At 44.1% G+C, this 18,980-nt stretch overlaps 2 protein-coding genes across 4 annotated transcripts in view; one reads left to right on the forward strand and one right to left on the reverse strand.

Moving 5' to 3' along the window:
- The first annotated feature begins 149 nt into the window (after positions 1–149).
- Positions 150–10,965, forward strand: B3GNT9 (UDP-GlcNAc:betaGal beta-1,3-N-acetylglucosaminyltransferase 9). Of its 2 annotated transcripts, none has more exons than XM_033069872.1 (3): positions 150–233; positions 6,848–6,890; positions 7,628–10,965. In XM_033069872.1, exon 3 carries the CDS (start codon positions 7,692–7,694, stop codon positions 8,937–8,939), a length of 1,248 nt encoding a protein of 415 aa, XP_032925763.1. In that variant the 5' UTR covers positions 150–233; positions 6,848–6,890; positions 7,628–7,691; the 3' UTR covers positions 8,940–10,965. The 2 variants fall into 2 exon arrangements, with proteins under 2 accessions (XP_032925763.1, XP_032925764.1); XM_033069873.1 differs by lacking the exon at positions 150–233 and adding an exon at positions 2,253–2,312.
- A 5,574-nt stretch (positions 10,966–16,539) lies between these two features.
- PHAF1 (phagosome assembly factor 1) overlaps positions 16,540–18,980 on the reverse strand; it is a 34,719-nt gene continuing 32,278 nt past the window's right edge. The window contains exons 17-18 of one of the 2 annotated variants that reach the window (XR_004419039.2): positions 18,076–18,540; positions 16,540–16,749 (exon numbers count right to left, since the gene is read on the reverse strand). Coding sequence is in view for 1 of the 2 variants with exons in the window: in XM_033069692.2 (XP_032925583.1) it covers positions 18,451–18,540 (90 nt within the window). In the remaining variant the exon portion in view is untranslated. Of the gene's footprint in view, positions 18,541–18,980 lie in introns of both variants that reach the window. The other variant, XM_033069692.2, reaches the window with a different exon arrangement.

Consider the following 18,980-nt stretch of genomic DNA (forward strand, 5'->3'; position numbering starts at 1 on the left):
CAGCCGTGTCCCAGCCCTGTCCCAGCCCCGTTCCAGTCCCGCTCCCAGCCATGTCCCCATCCCGCTCCTAATCCCCGTCCCAGCCGTGTCCCCGCTCCGCTCCCCCAGGGCTCGCTCGGCCCCGCTGCAGGCTGAGCAATGCCTCGCACTAACCACATCCAGATGTGCCTGCTTGGCAGCCCGCTGCACAGACAGCACCGAGGGGACGCAGGATCAGCGCTATCAAATGGGATGTAAGTATCCATTAAGTGTGTTTGAGCGGGTGGGTTGGGGAGAGCTGTGCAGCGAGCAGGGTGGACTGGAGCCTGTCCTTACTGCTTCCCTTTGCTCCCAGCTTTTCTTCTTGCCTTGTTGCTCTCGGGTGTTGTTACACACAGCAGGGTCGGCTGCAGGCTCTGTGCACGCAGGCTCCAGCCCTGAGACATCTGCCTTACCCTTTACTTTCCAAAAAACTTTGAATGTTTAGCTTGTTTTTACAGAAGTGTGGGGCTTCTTCAGACAATGCCTGCAGTGCTCTGAGACAGGGTTTCCTCCCAACCACAAACACGTTCCAGTGCATTTACAAGCTATTCTTCATCAGTAAAAGGACATGAATCTTCCCCATGTTACACTGTGGTATGCTTTGAGCTAAACATGGGAATTTTCAAGCTCTCTAGCATCACAAAGACAGAAAGTAATTTAGCCCCTGTGAAACGTAGTTACTAATCATGTTTTAATAGCTTTTGGAAAGATTCTGACAAATTCACATGTTGGGTATAATCTTGGAATTAGTGGGGTACAGCAGCACGTACTCCCTCTTCCATCTGAGCCCGGGTGTAACAATACAGCCAGGCTATGCACTGCAATTGCTTGGGTTTGGGGTGCATGGGGCAAGTTATTTATCAGAAGAGGGTCTGGGAGCTGAAGAGGTGGTGAGCACTCCAGCCTGGGGAGGGCTGGCAAAGGAAGGTGATCATTTCAGCAGGACTGTTTCTTACCCCTTCACAAGCCTGCAAGGCTTTATTCTTCTCCTGGGGCCCAGAAAAATTAATGTTTGGAAGAGAGACGGCAAGTTCCTCACCTTGTCTACTCAGGAGGGGCCTTGTCTCCCCAAGGCACTCAGGGTGTGAGTCGAGCTGCTGAGCCCTCTGCCATTCTGAAAATCAGACTGTGAATGAGCAGGACTGCATCAGAACATAGGGAGTACCTCTGGAGGCTGCTGAGCCTTCAGGAGGTCATTGGGCATTGCCTTCCCCTACCTTGCAGGCAGCTGAGCGCTCCCCTAGGGATGTGGTGCCATGCTCAGATGGAGCTGCAGTTTTCCCAGGTTGCTGGGGTTGGCTTTCCCAGGTTGCTGGGGCCCAGCCCTGGTGCCTGGCACAGTACAGCCCTGCACAGGCACTGGCCCCATGGCACATCCTGCCTCAAAAAGGATGGAAAGCATCACATGCTGCTTAAATGAGCTGCAGCCCCCAGACTGTGCCACGTGTGCCTGGGTGACACTGGGCCAGCAGGGCCAGGGGAGCAGGGTGCTGGCAGCCAGCCTTCCCTGGAGCTCAGTCCTGCAGGCAGCTGGTGCTGCCCAGGTTCAGCTGCCATGGGACAGCACCAGGCCCCTGTGAAGAGGGACAAGTTCCTTTCTGGGACCCCTGCACATGGAAACAGACATCTCAACAGCCTGCACCCAGCAGCTCTGCAGTTCCTCTGTGTTTCAGTTTGTGCACTTCATAAAAGCTTCGTGACTGGAGTGGAAGGTAAAGGAGGTGACTGCAGCAGCCGCTTGCGAGCAGTTATCCAACGTGACCAGCATTGCAAAGGGAAGGCTGGCAGTGCCAACAGGAGAAACTGCAATAACATGGGGCCAGCCAGCTGGGAAGCTGATCAAACTACATATTTGAGGACTGGGGCAAGCAGACAAATAAGGCACCCTGTCCTGGAACAGCATGGATCTCATCCATTCATTTACTCTGGCCTGGAAAAAAATTCAAAAATGCCCTGAAAAGCAGCTCTGACAGGAAAGTTGGAAATTGTCTTTGGAGCAGGGCCTGCATTTTTGTTACCTGCTTCCTCAGTATTTGACTCAACAGAGCTTTTGCCTCCAGGTGCTGCAGCAAGTAACAGCAGCAGTGATGCTGCAGTGCTGTGACGGTGCCATCGTGTGCAGTGAGCACTGAGCCTCTGCCATTCTCACTCTGCTCCCTTGGTTCTGATTCATCAACCAATTCCTGGGATAGCTCTCAAGACAGTCAGCTAATGAAATCCTACAGCCTGCTCTCAGTTTGTTTATGGACTTCAGAACTTGCAAGCAGCTGAATAGGATGAGTTTTTATCTGGTAAGACAGCACAGTGAGTGTTTTGGTTACTTCATTTTTCTAGGGCTTTGCACTTACCAACATGCCAAAAGGGGTCTTTGTATTTCAGCCAGCTCTGTCTTCTAATCAAGAAGATAAAATAATTCAGCATCACTTTATAATCCTGTAACTCCAAATGAGACCTCTTTGCAAACACCCTGAAATGCAGAGAGGAGTTGTTCAACACCAGGGCCACTTAAAGCAGTAACTTTGATGAGGTGATTGACTTTGCCTGGGGAGGGGGTAGAAAAACAAAGAAAGAAAGAAAGAAACCCAAAACCATGCAGAAATAAATGCCATTACATGACACCCATACACAGAGGTGGAACACAGCTTCTTCCCCTGCTCCAACACACATAACTACTTTTCCCCTTTAAAAACTTCAAACCCATCTTAAATGATTAAACTCAAGTTGTTTCACCCAAGTTTTTCTACGTGGGGCAGAACAAACCCCACCTACACAACCCTACATGTGTCAGTGCTGGACACTTCCCTGTGGGTGCCCCAAAGAGCCCAGATGAGGTTTTGCCAGCACAAAACTGAGAACTTGAAGCTTTGGCCTTTGCATTTCACTTCAGGTTCCTGAAGAAGGGTAGGAGAAGGATGTAGAAGAGTAGGAGAAGGATGGCAGCTCAGTGCAGCTTGAGGAGGACAGAACATGTGATTCCTCACCCAAAACAACACTTCCCATGTCCACATGTTCAGCAAGACTCTTAAACTGAACTGGTGCAGACACATGTCAAACTCTCCCAACCCTCAGGGGCTCAGAGGATGGGACCAAGGGTGTCAGTGGGAAGGTGCAGCCTCCAGGGCTTCAGGCAGTGCAGACTTCCTGGTGTCAGGATCCTGCTCTGGTAGGAGGAAAGCTCACCTGCACACATCTATCACCTGCACACATCTATTTACACAGCTCCAGCTGCAGGATGGGCATAGGGTGTGTCATTATGGTCAGGACCCTTCCTGAGGCAGAGGAACCAGGTGAGCAGGGTCCCAGGAGCTTTCTTTGCTCTTGCCAAGGGAATCTGGATTGGAAAATTCCTGTAAACAAGGCAGGAGAGGGACACTGCACAGACTTCTCCCCTTGCAGGCCAGAGCCCAGGCAGGTCTCAGTATCCAGCACTGGCCGCTACAAGATGACTTTGTTCTTGTAAAATGCATTCAGCCAACATGAAATGAAAACAAATATCCCAAACCTGAAGCATTGCCTCAAAGTACCCCCACCACCCAGAATTATAGAATCTTCTCTGATGATTACAAAAAAACTCATCAAACCCATCAGTGCTGGATCCCACACACTTTCTTTAGCTCAGTTTATGAGAGATGAGGCATCTCCATCAGCAACCACAGCCCCACAGGTTGCATGGCCACAGTGTCCCTCTGGTGCCCAACCCAAACCTACCCGTGGCAGCTCCAGCGTGGGGAGTCAGGAGGGAGCTGGAAACACTTCCCATGCAGCAGGGAGCAGGCTGATTTGAGGACACCCCTCAGCTGTGTTTGGGGGGGATGGATGTTGCTGTGAGCTGGGCTGGGATAAGTGAGCAGCAGAGCTCATTGCTGATTTTGTACCCCCATGCTCAGTGCACCATGTTTTCAGCTTGATTATCTCAGCTGCTTTTCCAGGGCTGGCTGGATTGAATAACCATTCCTCAAGGCACAAAGCAGTGTGCCAGAATTACCAAGGTCTTGTGACTAAATCTGGGGACAGGATCCAGAGGACTTTTTCCCACTTTGGCCCTGAGCAGAAGTACCAAGTGATGGAGATGTGATGATTGCTGCAAAAATGATTTCCAGGATGAGCTCAAGGTTTCACATCATTCAACTGGGAATGAAGGGCTAACTATTTATTTATTTTTTTATCATCACTTGACTGCTTTTATTGCAGCTGTTCTTGGCCATATTTTGGAATTCTCCTCTCAAATAAATGAAAACCAGGCAGAGGACTGGGCCCTCTGCCCGAGCGTGCAACAGTGCAGGTCAGACTCCCTGCTTGGATGCTCATCATGGTGCCATGCCCAGCTCTGGCCACTTCCAGCTCTCCAGCCTTTTGTTGTCTCTTGGGCTGTGCCCCCTTGGTTCTTCCAACTCTTTCCTTATTCATGGCTCCCCATCTTACCACCTCATGGATGTGTGACCTGTCAGCCTCTTCCTACTGCCCAGCTCAGCCCTCTGACATTGCTGGTGCAACATCCCCAGCCTTGCCCAGGACCCTGCTGTCCTGGGGAGACAAACCCCATTATCCTGGTCAGACCTGACTAAGCCAGACTCAACACCCCTCTGCATCCATCCCCAGACAGCCAACACAAAGAGGAACAGCTGCCTGTTTTTCCAAGCCTGGAGGACACAGGAGGCAGTGCTGGCAGTCAGGCCATTCCTCAAGGCACTGAATGATGCAGCAGTTTGTAATCCCAGCTCCATTTCCCATGTTGGATGGAGGTCCCCCACAGCAGAGGTGCATCTGCCTCAGATACAGACACCCAGGGATGTGCTGCACTGAGAAACACTCTGCTGTGCTCTCATCTCTTTTGTTTGGCATCAAATATTTCCTGCTCACTTTGATAGCCCTGTAATTCTTTTCCCTTGGTGTCAAGGTGGATGAATAATCCTTTTGGCTTTAGGACATACCAGAGTGTCTGCCAGAATCATCAGTCCCTCTGTATTCAAGAGCAGAACAGCTTTTCCCACACTGACATCCATGGATAGAGCTTACACCACTGTAATAATCAAGGGTATTTTCCTTCCAAAGAAGGAAATATCTAACAAAGGCTGGAAAATCCATATAATTAGATCAAGGAATCACTTCAAGGGTTGGCAACTTCTTTTGAAAATGAGAGGTCTATCTTGAGCACCAAACTGTTTTATTTCAGCATGGAAATCACTCTTTCGGATCCTTTACTTTCAATAAAAAAAAACACAGGGGAAAATCTGGGCTATCAGCCCAGGCTTGTAACAATTCAGGATTTTTCTTGGCTTTTCCAAGGGCACTTATTGCCAGATTCTGAGATGCTGGCAGTATAAATCTGGAAGCCATGGAAATTACGAGTTTCATGAAAGCATTTTATTCCAAACCCTCATCGATAACATTAAACACAGGAAAAAGCCAGGACTTTCATCCAGCTCCTTAATTACCATCTAGAACCTGGCAACTGAAATAAGATAGATCTTTTGCATACAAAAGGAAAAAGAATTTGCTATTACTGTGAAGAAAGAGATGAGACTTCAGACATAAATGCAAACCAACATCCTATACGTGTCAGGAGGGAGTGTTTCATGAGGCTGAACGTAGTTATGAGCCAAGCCACGTGGCAGAAAGAACATAAACAGAAAACAGATCCTGAATATTCTAAACATTTGAACAACAGTTTACAAGACATCTGAGAAAATTGTTCAATCCTGCTATTAGTATCAAAGTTATGCCAGTGAAAACATCTGCCTTGCCTAGGAGAGAGGAGTGAAAGGTAAACAAAAAAAGAACAAGTGAGGAAAAGCCTCTATCAGAGGGTAGAAAAAGGCAGGAAAAAGAGTGTAAGTAACAAACCCATGGTCATCAGGACATGGCCAAAGTGATTTTAAATCCAGCAGGAATGCAAAGAGCCTTACAGCAAGGCATGGATATGCTGTTTTCCAAAATAATGATTTCATAAATAATGGAGACAAAGCAAATGAGGTCAGTAAACATTTTGGAGCTGTACTTGGGAAAAAGATATGCAATAGCATATGATGATAAAATACTCTCTATTTCAACAGTAACTTGGATGTGAAGCTAACCAGTAATTAAAAAGCACAGTATTTAAATAATTATGTCCAAATAATGTGCATCTATGAATTTTAAAGAGTCTGGCCAAGAAATCCACTGGTTTAATAATTTTTCTTCCTCATAAGTCTTGAGCTATTGCTTAAGTACCACAGCTGCCACTGCTTTATTACTTCATAATTACAGATTCATCAATCTAATTTTGAGTTTAAAACTTAATATTATGGCTGATATAAAATTGATGGTTAATGAACAATCACTAACAGCAGGTGATCCAATCCAGGACAGTAAAAGATTTGCTGAAAACAGATACCACGAAACTCTTACCAAGTATTTGCACTTTGTCCTATCACTGTATGCCCTTGTTAAAAGTTCCTCTCCAGCTTTTTTTATCCCAGAAGTCATCTCTAGATATGATCCCAGCTAATTCAAGACAGAGAACTGTAATACCTTCACAGCTAGCTTCCATTATTCCAGCACAGGCAAGAGAGAGCCACAAATCACATATGAACATGCTACATTATTGGTGGGTGTATAAAATACCTGCACTTGTGGGAAAATTTTTGGTTGGGGCTCAACTTTCTTCTTGCTGAGGATGGTAGGAATGGTGATGGTCACTCACCTCGTCCTGGAGCAGCTCTGGGGTCCCTGTGTCCAGCTCTGCCTTTGCTGCAGCTGCAGATACCAGACCAGCTCTTTCCCTGAACTGTGGTTCCCTGCTGCTTGCTGCCTTCTTACTGCTCTTTCATTCTCACTTTGTTTGCAGTTGAAGAACTGATGAAATAAGAGAGAAGATCTCCAGGAAAAGTGTAAGTGAGGAAAAATCCTGTATTTCAAAAGGCAGCTTCATCTATCATACATGAACAAAATTCCCCTAACACCATGCTCTGTCTTGCTTCTGCATATTGGGATTTATTTCCCCACCTCTCCCTTAGGGGTTAGGGTGATTTGGCACAGGAAAAACACACATGGCCCCTTCTAACCTTATTAATGAAAGTTACTTAAAATGGCTTAATATTTTATAAAGAATACTGGCAGGAGAAAGGTCCTATATGAATTCTAGATTGTACCCAATGTATTAATTCTGAATAGAAATCACACTTGGTTTAACAAGCTGTGTTAAACCAGTGTAGAGTAAAAGCAGCAAGTAATGGTTGTCAAGTTAGGGGGAAAAAAAAAGGTAATTATTTATGGGAGAGTGAAATCATTCACCATTTTCCATTTTGCTTTTCCCAATGAGATCTCAGAAATGACAAAACACATTCAGAGTAAGGGATGCAGGCCTTTGGTTGTGCTTAGAGAGTGGCTTTCAGGATGATGGATGACTGCTGAGTGACTGAACTAACCAAGTCACAGAGCTGGCACTGGGATCAGCAGTAAGTTTGCAACCCCATGTGCCTTTTGACAAGCTCCTCAACATCTCTGTGCTTGCGTGAGTAAAATGTGCTTTGCTGCTGGGTTTTTAAATGATGTTTCAGTTAGTCTTGCTTGCCTGCTTCAGACCTGCCAAATCCTCACTGCTGACACACTCTGTGTTTGTTTACAGATGGACAGTGGTGCCAGGCAGCTCAAACACAGCTTTTAACAGTCCCAGGAACACCAGAGAGACAATGAGAGTTCGCCTCAAAGGGGATGTGATCTGCACCCTCTTCTTGCTGGTAGCGCTTTGTTCTTTGCTCTACTCCCAGCTGGAACATTTAGTGCCAGCAGGAAAGAAGGAGCCAACACAGAACAAGCCTCGAGTAGCACCAAAAATATTCTCCAACTCCAGAGCACCTCAGAGGCTGATGCCAGCAGAGGCAACTGCACCCAGACCCCAAGTTACCCCTGCCATGAGACAAACAGAAGTGGCCAAAACCAGGGTCCAAACTACAACTCCAGCCCCGCTGACTGACTCTGCCTTCAACTTCAAGCTCTATCTCCTAAACAAGGATAACAGGAACTTCAATCTCCTCATCAACCAGCCCAGGAAATGCCGAAAAACACCGGGAGGGCCCTTTCTGCTCATTGCTATCAAATCTGTAGTGGAAGACTTCGACAGGCGGGAGATTGTCCGGAAAACGTGGGGCAGGGAGGGTTTGGTGAACGGGGAGCAGATCCAGCGAGTGTTCCTCCTGGGAACACCAAAGAACAGGACAGTGCTGGCAACATGGGAGACCCTGATGCACCAGGAGAGTCAGGCATACCGAGACATTTTACTCTGGGACTTCATGGACACTTTCTTCAACCTGACCCTGAAGGAGATCCACTTCCTGAGCTGGGCTGCTGAATTCTGCCACAACGCAAAATTCATTTTTAAAGGTGACGCTGATGTTTTTGTCAATGTCGAGAACATTGTTGATTTCCTCAAGAGACACAATCCCACCGAAGACCTCTTTGTTGGGGACATCATCTACAATGCCCGGCCCATCCGTGCCCGGAAGAGCAAATATTTCATCCCAGAGACCATGTATGGGCTGAGCATCTACCCTGCCTACGCTGGAGGAGGAGGCTTTTTGCTGTCCAGCTGCACCATGAGGAAGCTCTCTAGGGCTTGCAGAGAGGTGGAGCTGTTCCCAATTGATGATGTCTTTTTGGGCATGTGCTTACAGAGAATCAACCTCAAGCCCATTTTACATGAGGGATTCAAGACCTTTGGCATTGTTAAGCCTTCTGCTGCCCCACACCTACAGACGTTTGATCCCTGTTTTTACAAGGATCTCATGGTAGTTCACAGCCTGAAAGTTGCTGAGATCTGGCTAATGTGGAACCTGCTCCACAGCCCACGGCTTTCCTGTACTCAGAAGAAGCAGGTGAAGAAGCCTTTCCAGTGGAAGAAGAAAGCTCAGATAACAACACCAGGATCACGCCTCAGATAATGCAGGCAGGGTGCAGCACACACAGCAAAGCAGCCAAGAAAGGGAGCCTGGAACCAGCAGAACCCAACAAACCAACTTCTGAGTTTTCAGCACAGCTTATTTACAACATTAAGAGAAGACAACAATTGCAGGAATTTGCCCAAATTCCACATTTGCACATACATATCGTGTGGGTCCTTCTGTACTAAAGAGTCCAAATAATCATATCTATAATTTATTATTATTTATTAGGATTATAGTAGTGCTTAGTGGGACAATGTTTAAAAGCACATTGAAAAAATGCACTCCTTGGAGACTTTCCAGCATGGTTAGAAGTGTCAGAAAAGAAAGAAAACCAAGGGTAAGAACAGATACCAGGGAGCACAGGGATCATTGTCAACTTGCTGTTTGACTTGGACTCATTGAAAAATGACCAAACAGTAACTAGGGTACAGGAAATCGAGTCCCCTTAGTGTCTGCTCAAATCACATCACTGCTGCCTGGTTGGTTTTCCACAGGCCTCATAAGAAGAGAACAACAAACAGCTGCAGAAATGGTGCAGTTCAGGTGGATTACAAGAAATCAAACTGGATGCTGAGGCTGGTGTGTCTGGTGGAGCAAAGGACAGGTAAGCAGATAGCTAGAAAGGAGCAGAGTTACAAAGGGCCTTTAGAGAAAAGACAAGAACTTTGAGGTGATCACTGAGTCTTGATTTTCCATCATTCATGCCAGTTCATATATCTGTTCTATTGACATGCTCCAGATTCAGGGGAGCAGTGGAGCGGGTTTTGGTACTTCCCTGAGCTCAGGGAAGCTCTCTGCACTGTGCTGACTGATTCAGGGAAAATTCAGACGTCATCAACAGCATTTGATTGCTCTCACAGTCTGACCCAGATTTTCAGAAGGTTTGCATTTGGAGAGATCCTTTGGCCTTTGCTTGTAAGTGTAACCCCACACAGAGCTGCTGCTTGCATCACACTTGGGAGCTGCTTCAAACCAAAGAATGGACTGGGCTGGTTTCTACAGACCTTGATGCTCTTGCTGAGCACAGTCAGCTGCAGAGAGCAGCCAGGACTTTCATACTGCTCTGGGTGTCATGTGAAGGGAGAGTTTTCAGACTAAAGGACTTCAGAATAAAAGTCCATCTAAATTTATTGCAAGAAATCAAAACCACACAGCAGTCTTTCTGTTGGGCTTTCCAAGGTTCAAGTCAGGAACTTTGTAAGTATTTTAAGCATCAGACAAGAACTCTGAATTGCTCAGTTTTTTTAAGTGTAGTCCAGACTTTGATACATTTTGCTTCTCCCTCAAGCAGACTACCTTAGAAGAATACACTTTTATCAGAGACCAAAGCAGAAGTGAATTCTTCCATACCAGAGTTAAAAAGCTATGAAATTCATGGGGCAAAGAGCCTCAATTCACCTCTGATACTGTGTTTGTTAATTCTTTAACAAGTTTTCGCTCCCTCAACAAAACTCCTGTCCATCAAGAGAACCCCTCAGGATGGCACATCCACACAGCTTCAAAGGAAACTACAACCAGTCAGAAAAGCCCAAAACCCCTTTCTCTTGCACAGAGGCTGCAGCACAGCTGCATTTCATATCCGTGTGTAAGCTCCCTCCCACCCTGCAGCAGTTTGGGCTCAGTACTGGCACTAACTGTGCACAGAGAGAACAGCAGGCTGGGAGTGTCTGTGGCAGTCTAAAACAGTTTACACCTTGGTAATCCTCATCATGAGTTCAAGCCTTACAAAAATGTATTTCCAAGAAAAGGTCAGCTATACAGAAATTGAAAGATTTCTACATTTGGGATATTTTCAGGATGCAATCCTGAAATATAAAATGTTCATGTGAGCTTCACAAGGAGCTTTGCAGGGTGTGGAACTAAGCCAAATCCTCACTGGCAGGACAAAGCCAGCCCTGCCCCTGTCTGCTAACATGTGTGATACTTGTGTATTTATGAGATTGTACAGAAATGTATTACCTGTGAGTAGTTTACAGCTTGGGAAATTATTTATACCATCATTAAAAGACAGCATGCAGATGTGCCTCTAGTTGTCAGAGTGAGTTTGTCAAGTACACCTGCACACGTCAGACTGAAACCACAGGGATTAATGAAGATAGTAACATGAAAAATACATTATTCATTATTTTGGATAACTTGGTAAATCTTTCCTTATGCTGGACTTTATTTAATGGCAACGACAGAAAAATAAATAGAATTTACCTTGCAATTCCTATGAGGCAGCTAGTCAGGTTCAGCAGTGCTTATTAAGGTTTTCCTTTCATACTTGAAGATGCAGAGATTGGCTCCTCCCTCTACAATGTCTTCAGAGCTGCAATCTATCCACAACACAGCATTAATGAGTGTGTTTGTTCAACATCTGTCTGTGCCAGCACATACCCCGATGGCAGAAACAGAACTAAACTGTTTACTCCATTATCCTAGTCTATAGAACAGCTCATTTCTTCTATCCACTGAATACCAGAGTCTCTCTTGATGAAAGATCCACCTGTTTCTGTTCTCCAGCCTCTGCTGCATGGCCTGTTTGACCTGGTTTTAAGTTTCCATTTGCCTCTGCAGTTGAGCTGGAAGTTCACAGATGCCGTATGTGAACATAACGCTTGGGGAAATGCTGGGAGCTGTGCTGCAACTCCTGCAGTTTATTTATTGAATTCTCCTTACTGCTATAGCAGACAAAGTATACTGTATAGTTTAGTATCTCACCCAAGCTGGAGATTGTTTCCTTAAGGATGAGGGTCTTTTCAGAAAATCCTAAAGGTGTGTATGAGAACTGGCAGGAAGGACCCTCTGCTGATCTTCCTGATGGATTGCAGAAACCCAAACCCATCCTTTTCAGAATGACATTCTGAGTAGCTTTTATTAACTGGCTAATTGAGTACACCAGTCTTGCTATAAATCTCTGCTTGGCAATTTTCTTGTAACTAACCCAGGACAAGAAAAGAAAACACAAAAACATCCAAAGTGGATTCTACCAGTAGCAAATAAGGCAAGCAGAGTTTCTGAGCACACACCTCTGAAACCAGTAGTTTCATTATTACAGTACAGTAAGTTTTATTGAGTCCCAAGGATCCACACAGAGGCAAGTTTTGTTCCTGCTGTACGTAAGTAGCCAGATTTGGTCACTCTAATGAGCAGAGCTGGCTCAAGCCTGACATTCAGCACCTCCAAGTGCATCTCTGGACACATGAACTGGTAGCAAATGCCAAGATCCGTCATTTGGTCAAACCACTGCAGACTCAGACATCATAAAAAAGAATGCCAAAGAGGATTCTGAAGCAATTCAGTATTAAAAACTTGTGCTTCCTGTCTGCAGCTTAATTATTCATCTTTCTACAGCAGCTTCTCAGAAGCAAACCTCAACTGCAAACTCAAACAGTACAAAATAATCAAACGGCTCAGAGAACCTTCACTAAATATCAGCACTGAGAACATTCCCTGGGGAGTGCTGAAACACCATCAGATCAGAGAGGAAAAAAAGTCTATCCCAAAGCCCAGCATGAAAAACTGCTGATCTCCTGAGCTGTACCTCTTCCAGCTGGACTTGCAGGTCTCAGCAGCCCAGAAAATCAGCCCACATTTCCCTAATGATGCTAACTGCAGTGACAGTTTTAAAAAACAGTAAAACTTTTAAATACAATTTTTCATTACTTTCTAGGCTTATGATCAGTAAGAAAACCATACTGAGGAGTGAGAGAGGAAAGTAAGCCCAAAGGAGGAGCACAACTGAGTCTCTCCAGGAGTGGCAAACAGCTCCACCACCATTCCTGGCCAGTCCAATGCTCTCCCCAAACCATTCAGACTCAGCTCACGAATTTCTCTCTTCCCCCTCCCTTTCCCAGCCCATCTGTTGACAATCCATGTGCTAAAACCTTGGAAAAAACATAACACAGGTTTGCAGTAACCTTGTCCCAGGGGGACTGCCTGAGCTGGGCAGTCAAGGTGTGATGAGACAAACGGTGTCTACAGCCATAGAAGCAGAAAAGGGTGGAATAATCTCTGTAGCCTCCCTACTTGTGGATGCAGTAGAGCTACCTAGCAAGGGACAGGGTAAATTCAGGATTTCAGGACTGCAGTGCTTCTGAGAGGAGCAGAGGGGAAAAGGGAATACAGCAAATCAGGTTGGTTTGATTACTTAGTTGATTAGACTGCACACTGCATAATCATGCAGGGCGTTTTTGTGATTGGTATTTAAACTAAATGTTTCTCTGATGGATAATATTATGAGGATGAAATTTTTGCACTCAGTGGAATATATATAGTGTAGGTGTAAAGCATTAAAGCACTTAAAACCAGCTTCCAGGATTGCAATATGCAGTACTTAAAAATAACCAAAAGGCGTAAAATTTAAAGAAGAATTCAGTAATGTATGAAATAGAAAAGATTACATGAAACCATTACAGCTAGTCCAGAACAAAAGTTACTGTAATAATAATGTCTTACACCACATTGAGTGCTCTACTCTGCAAACTCCAACTTACCTTTCCTGCTGTTTCAAGCACTCATTTTTTCCAGAGCATGAGGAGAAATAATTTCACCTGCTGAAAAAACAGACATCCACACAAACAGCACAAGAGCTTGTGATGTAAGCTTTGGGAGATAAACATTTTAACAGTGACCTTATTAGTTACAGCAAAAATTCACATAGGCAAAGAACATGGTATTTAGGTTGCACCTGAGCCCACCAAGTAACATAAATCCTTTATGGGCTCTGCTTTACTGAGCCTATTTTTAATGCTTAAGAGTTACATCCCCAGTGAGCTCCATCTTTCATTTCCCCTTGCTTTACTTCAGCCTTACCTTCTCTCTGAAACAACTTGGTTCACATTTTCCATGAAAAGACCCAACCATTTTAACTCCTCAGACACACAGTGAGGTATTTATTTGGCTCCATGTGCTGTGTCAGATTGTGTCTGACAGGCAGAGGGGAGGGGGCTTTACAGTGGTGTCATCAAGGCTTTTGACAAAGGTGTTTATTGGGCAAAAGTTGGCACACAACAATTGTAACTAGCATGGAATAATGTTTCTTGCACCATAACATCAAAAATTATTCTGAACACAGCCAGCCCATGTGAAACTGTGCCAAATCACACAACTTGGTCTTTGCCCAAATACTCTGGAAAAAGCAAGCAGAGAGGTCTTGGACATATTTCTTTCAAAGTAAGAGCCACACTGACCCACACATGGAGATTTACTCTCAATGTACATTTTGAGCCACAAACACAAAAACCTAACAGAACTTCTGGTTTAGAGTGGTTAAGTGACTCATGGGTTCTAACAGCAGGTAGAAAGTCAGTGTGAAGAGGACAGCAACACCCTTGATTTCCCTCTGGAAAACAGCAGCTGGCCCCTAACCTCCAGCCAGCCCCAAAGCAATGATGAATCACCATCTTCTTGTAGTGCTGGAGGATTTTGTTTTAAACAGGCTGGATGGAGCTCTGGAATACGAACAACCAGGATCACATGAATCAGTTCTCACACACCATATGATTACTCTTTCAGAAAAAAAAAAAATCTGTTTAGAATTAAAAATGTGACAGTTCCTGGCAACAGAAGATTGATTTTTCTTGTCAGGAACTGCATTTTGGGGAACAGAGGGTTCTAGTATTACACAGCAGCACTTATCTATACAGCACTGCCTGGAGCCATGAGAGGAGCCCAGGGACTGCTTGAAGGCCTGAAGAGCACAGGAAGAAATATCAGCTTCACCTCCTCAAAGAAGGGCACAACAATCAATTTCACTAAGTGTGAACAAATGAAATACCGTGGACAGTGCTGCAATATTCAAGTTAAGCACACACACACACAGAAACTCCTGACTTCTTCACAAAGGAAAACAGCACACATCAGAAGGGGATCATATGCACTACATGTTTTATTAAAAATGCAATTGTACTTTACTTTATATCAAACAGTTTTATCATATGAAACCAAAATGATGGACCAATGCACATGTTACCAACATGCAGGATCTGTATCAAACCACACAGGATTATTTTAAGGAACAAGGACACCTGGCAAAATGGGATCTGATGCAGCCCAAATCTCTCAGTTCCTTTGGGAGGGGGATGAGAGCTGGCCCCTGGCTCCCCCACCTTTGCACAGAGCAGCTCTTGGTTCAGATGAACTGCCTCATCCCAGCCTCCCTTCCTGCCACACTGCCTTGTCCCCCAGAGCTCCTCTACTCCTTCCTCTCTTCTGATTCAAACCCACCATCAGTCCCCTCTATCCTTTCCTAAACCTCTCATGCCAGCAAGTCCTTAAATGCACCACAGTGCTTCTCTAATGCATCAGCTCAGGAACAGCTTGGCTTAGTCTGAATGGGAACAAACAAATCAAAACATCTCAGACAAGAGAGTTGTGAACAGCTGCATTCTCAAAGGGTGGGTGAGGAAACCCATAAGAACAGTTCCTTTATACATTATCTCTCCTGGTGTTTCTTCAGATCTGCCTCTCCCAAAAGTGAAATGCTTTGAGCTCAGCCCAGCAGCAACAGCCAAGATGCAAAATCTCCTTTAATTTTTTGTCTGTGCAGAGAATATTTCAATATCAAGGGGCTGACCTAGAGAAGTACATGGGTTGTTAAGAGAGAACTGTTAATTACCAGTACTATTTTAGTCACTTGGACTCGCCAGAGCATTACAAGTGAAGCTGGGAGCCACTGTAATTGTTAAATACCTTCAGTTAGCTGCTGCTCCAGTCCTAAGTCTCTGGGTTCGTACTACAACAGCAGGCCTGACCTCACTCTTCTGAAGAAATTTAACTCAATATGCTTGAGAGTAGGATAGTGGTGGCATCTGCATACCATTATTCAAATCATTCCATCAAGGATTTATCTCCTCTTGCAGCTTATCTGGAGCCTTTATTAGAAAAGGATGAATTAAAATTAATTGAAGTTAGCTTCAGGATTGCTGTCACATTTTAGTAACAAGAATGAGCATGCACAGCATCTCAGTTCAGAAACCATAAAATTCTGCAAGAGCACACTGAGCCAAGCAGCAGGCAAGGTCAGTTTGTACTCCAGCATCAAGGGATGCTGCAGGAGGAGAGCCAAGTGCTCTGCCTGCCCCCCACAGCCAGGGCAGGAGAAATGAGTCCCATTCTGGTGCTCTGCATTAACCTCTGAGCTGCTTCAGGCTGCAGAGACTCCCAAAGCTTTTCTGTGAAGTCCCTTGGGGCACACGAAGGCAGTAGGAGAATTCACATTTGCTGCTTTCACTGCAGGCATTTCCTCCCTCCTGCTGTGCAATATTCCCCCTCTTTGAAGCTCAATCGATTTCCATGATCCCCAAGGGTCCACAGGAGCATAACAATCTCATTTCAGAACACAATGCAGAGCCCACACTGCTATGGACACAGATTAAACACTTTCCTTCTCCACTTCAGGGCAAAACCTTACAAAATGCTTTAATGTATCTACCAAGTTATGTTAGTTACTGTTTCTTTGGAGAACATACTGAACTGGCAATAAAGTCACTATACACTGGTCAGGTACGTCAAATACAGTATCTGAAAACAGTAAAATATAAAGAACTAATTGATAAGAAAAGAAAAAGCAAGAACTTCCATGATTTTATTACAAAAACACCCAGCAACTGTATTTAACACAAAAACAGTAACTGAGAGTCTTTTTATTTTTCTTTCAGTGTACATGCTCATTATTATTCCATTTAATTTACAGAAGGGCTATGTAAAATGAAATTAAAATTAGAGAGGAAACAAAAAGGAAGATTGAGGCATAGAATTTTCTTAGCAAGCAACGATCACAGGAGACAGCACAGATTGAACAGGGATTCAACAGGAGTGACACCTAGGGATAAAGGTAAACAGTAACTTTTTCCTTATCCATTAGATTCTCCATGGGGCTTTTTTGTTTGTTTTAGCAAAACAGTTTAGAGTATCACAGTATACAGGAAGACTAAATGGCAAAGAATGTCTCACACACACACACATTTATCCCTGCTACTGGTCCAGGATCCAAAACTTCAGTTAACATTCGATTTCCTATCTCTCATTCATTGATAAACTATACAGGATTACACTGTACATGGAGTTAAAATTACAAAAATGTCATATTTACAAAAATCTGTACACACATAGTAAAACTCACAAAATTGTCATCTATGTATCACAAGTTGCGACACCAAAATATTAAAAATGGGATAAAATTATACATTTCTCTTGTCCATTTTTAAAAAGGGTTCATTATTTCAAAGACAGACCACCTATTTCTCCCAAATAAGACTGGTAAGAGAACTAGAAACCTAAAGTATCCTCCTGGGATAAAATGTCGCGAGCAGCATCTCCCAACTAGAAAGAAGCCTATATCCTGTCTGCTGGGGTGGGGTGTGCAGTTAGCATGTATGTACAGAAATGGTGAAACTACAGCGAGCATGTCTTTGGCTAAACCTTTGGCATAAATTAAAATCATACATCAAAAGTTACAGAAAAGGTTATCTCGGTGATGGTGGAATTCCAGAATTTCTTTCTGAGATACCATTATATACAGCTTTTCTTTCTCTGAGGAAATAGAGTAGGAATAAAGGATTTTGGAACAGAGGCAAATGAGGCAACATTATTTCTTCATTAAATTTTTCACTAGTATGAAAAATTGTATCAAATCTTTTCATTAAAACATAATTCAATCATAGAAATAACCACTTCCAGAATTATTTTTTTCTTTCGAAATTGCATATGAAAAAAATTAGTAAACCAGCCATGACAGAAAAAAATTGTATCAGCATATCAAGTACATATTAGTGCAGGAAGGTGGATAAATTTGATCCACTGTATAAATAAGCTTTATGCGCAGTGTACATTAAATAACCACCACACCCCACTCACACCCAGTACACAGATGCTCCTCAGTGAAGATAAACGTTTATCAAGTAATTAAAGTGTATGTAGTGCAAATGTTACAACCAAGTATTATGCACATGCTACTTGCTTGGTTTAAAGTTACACAAAGATGTGGTGCCTGAAATCATGGACATATATACATCCTTGTCACACTTGGTACAATGTCCTAAGCCACAGAAATACCGAGGTGTTTAGATCTATATATATATACACACACGTTTTCTTAAAATGTGACCACCACATCAATACAGTAACACAAACAGACTAAAATCAATACCTGCTTCCAGATGCTCCAAGGCTCAGAAAGTTTGTGCTTCTAATTCTTGCAGTCATTACGTGCCCCTCTTCCATTTCCCCCTTCTGCCAGCTGAGAAGGAGGGACAGTCTCTTCAGGTCTGTGCTGCATAGGATGAGGGCAACGGAGAGGAATAAATGACGGCACAGGCACCTAAGCTGCTTTCCTCCATCAACAGTTCCATGCCCCATGATGAAGGGTTGAGAGAATTTCCTTTCCACACCGCTCCTGGGTGGAAAGGCTTATTGAAAAAAAAAATAAAATCATAACGTGCTTTCCATATTATAAGTGGCAGCAAATCAAGGCACGCTGTACTAATTCTGTAGCATTGAGATTAGCTGACTTTGCAGGGGATGCTCACTGGGGAAGGTCCGACGTTCTCAACTGGCTGCTGGGCCGTGTGGGGCCATACAGAGTAACAGAAGCTATGTGATTATTCTGCATCACCTGCAAAAGCACAGCAGGGAAAAGGAAAATTAAAAGAAGTGCTACACTAAACAGAAATCAGAAGTATTAAAAGAGTGAATAAAGAAGTGATCTGCCTGAAGAAAGAAATTCCAACAACAAATGACAGCAATAAGCTCTTGGCTAGTTCCTAAAAACAGTCTCTTAGATTTCCATGATGCACCACCATCTGCTCCAAACAGCCATGTGAATGGATCTCCTGCTAGCGTGAGTTCTAGGTGACAAACTTCAAGTTTCAGCTTTAACATGCAAATGTGCAACCTCAGAGAAGAGGTTACAAAGTCCCCTCTTTCTGCCAACAGGCACTAAAATTATACCACTCACTCCCAAGCACTGCAATAGGAAGTAAGAAGCCACTCATAGTAATAGCAAACTCCTCGTCTTCCCATGCTCAGACAAAAATAAAAGGGTTTTTTCCTAAC

Source organism: Catharus ustulatus, chromosome 11, assembly GCF_009819885.2.
Source record: "Catharus ustulatus isolate bCatUst1 chromosome 11, bCatUst1.pri.v2, whole genome shotgun sequence".
Taxonomy (NCBI): domain Eukaryota; kingdom Metazoa; phylum Chordata; class Aves; order Passeriformes; family Turdidae; genus Catharus; species Catharus ustulatus.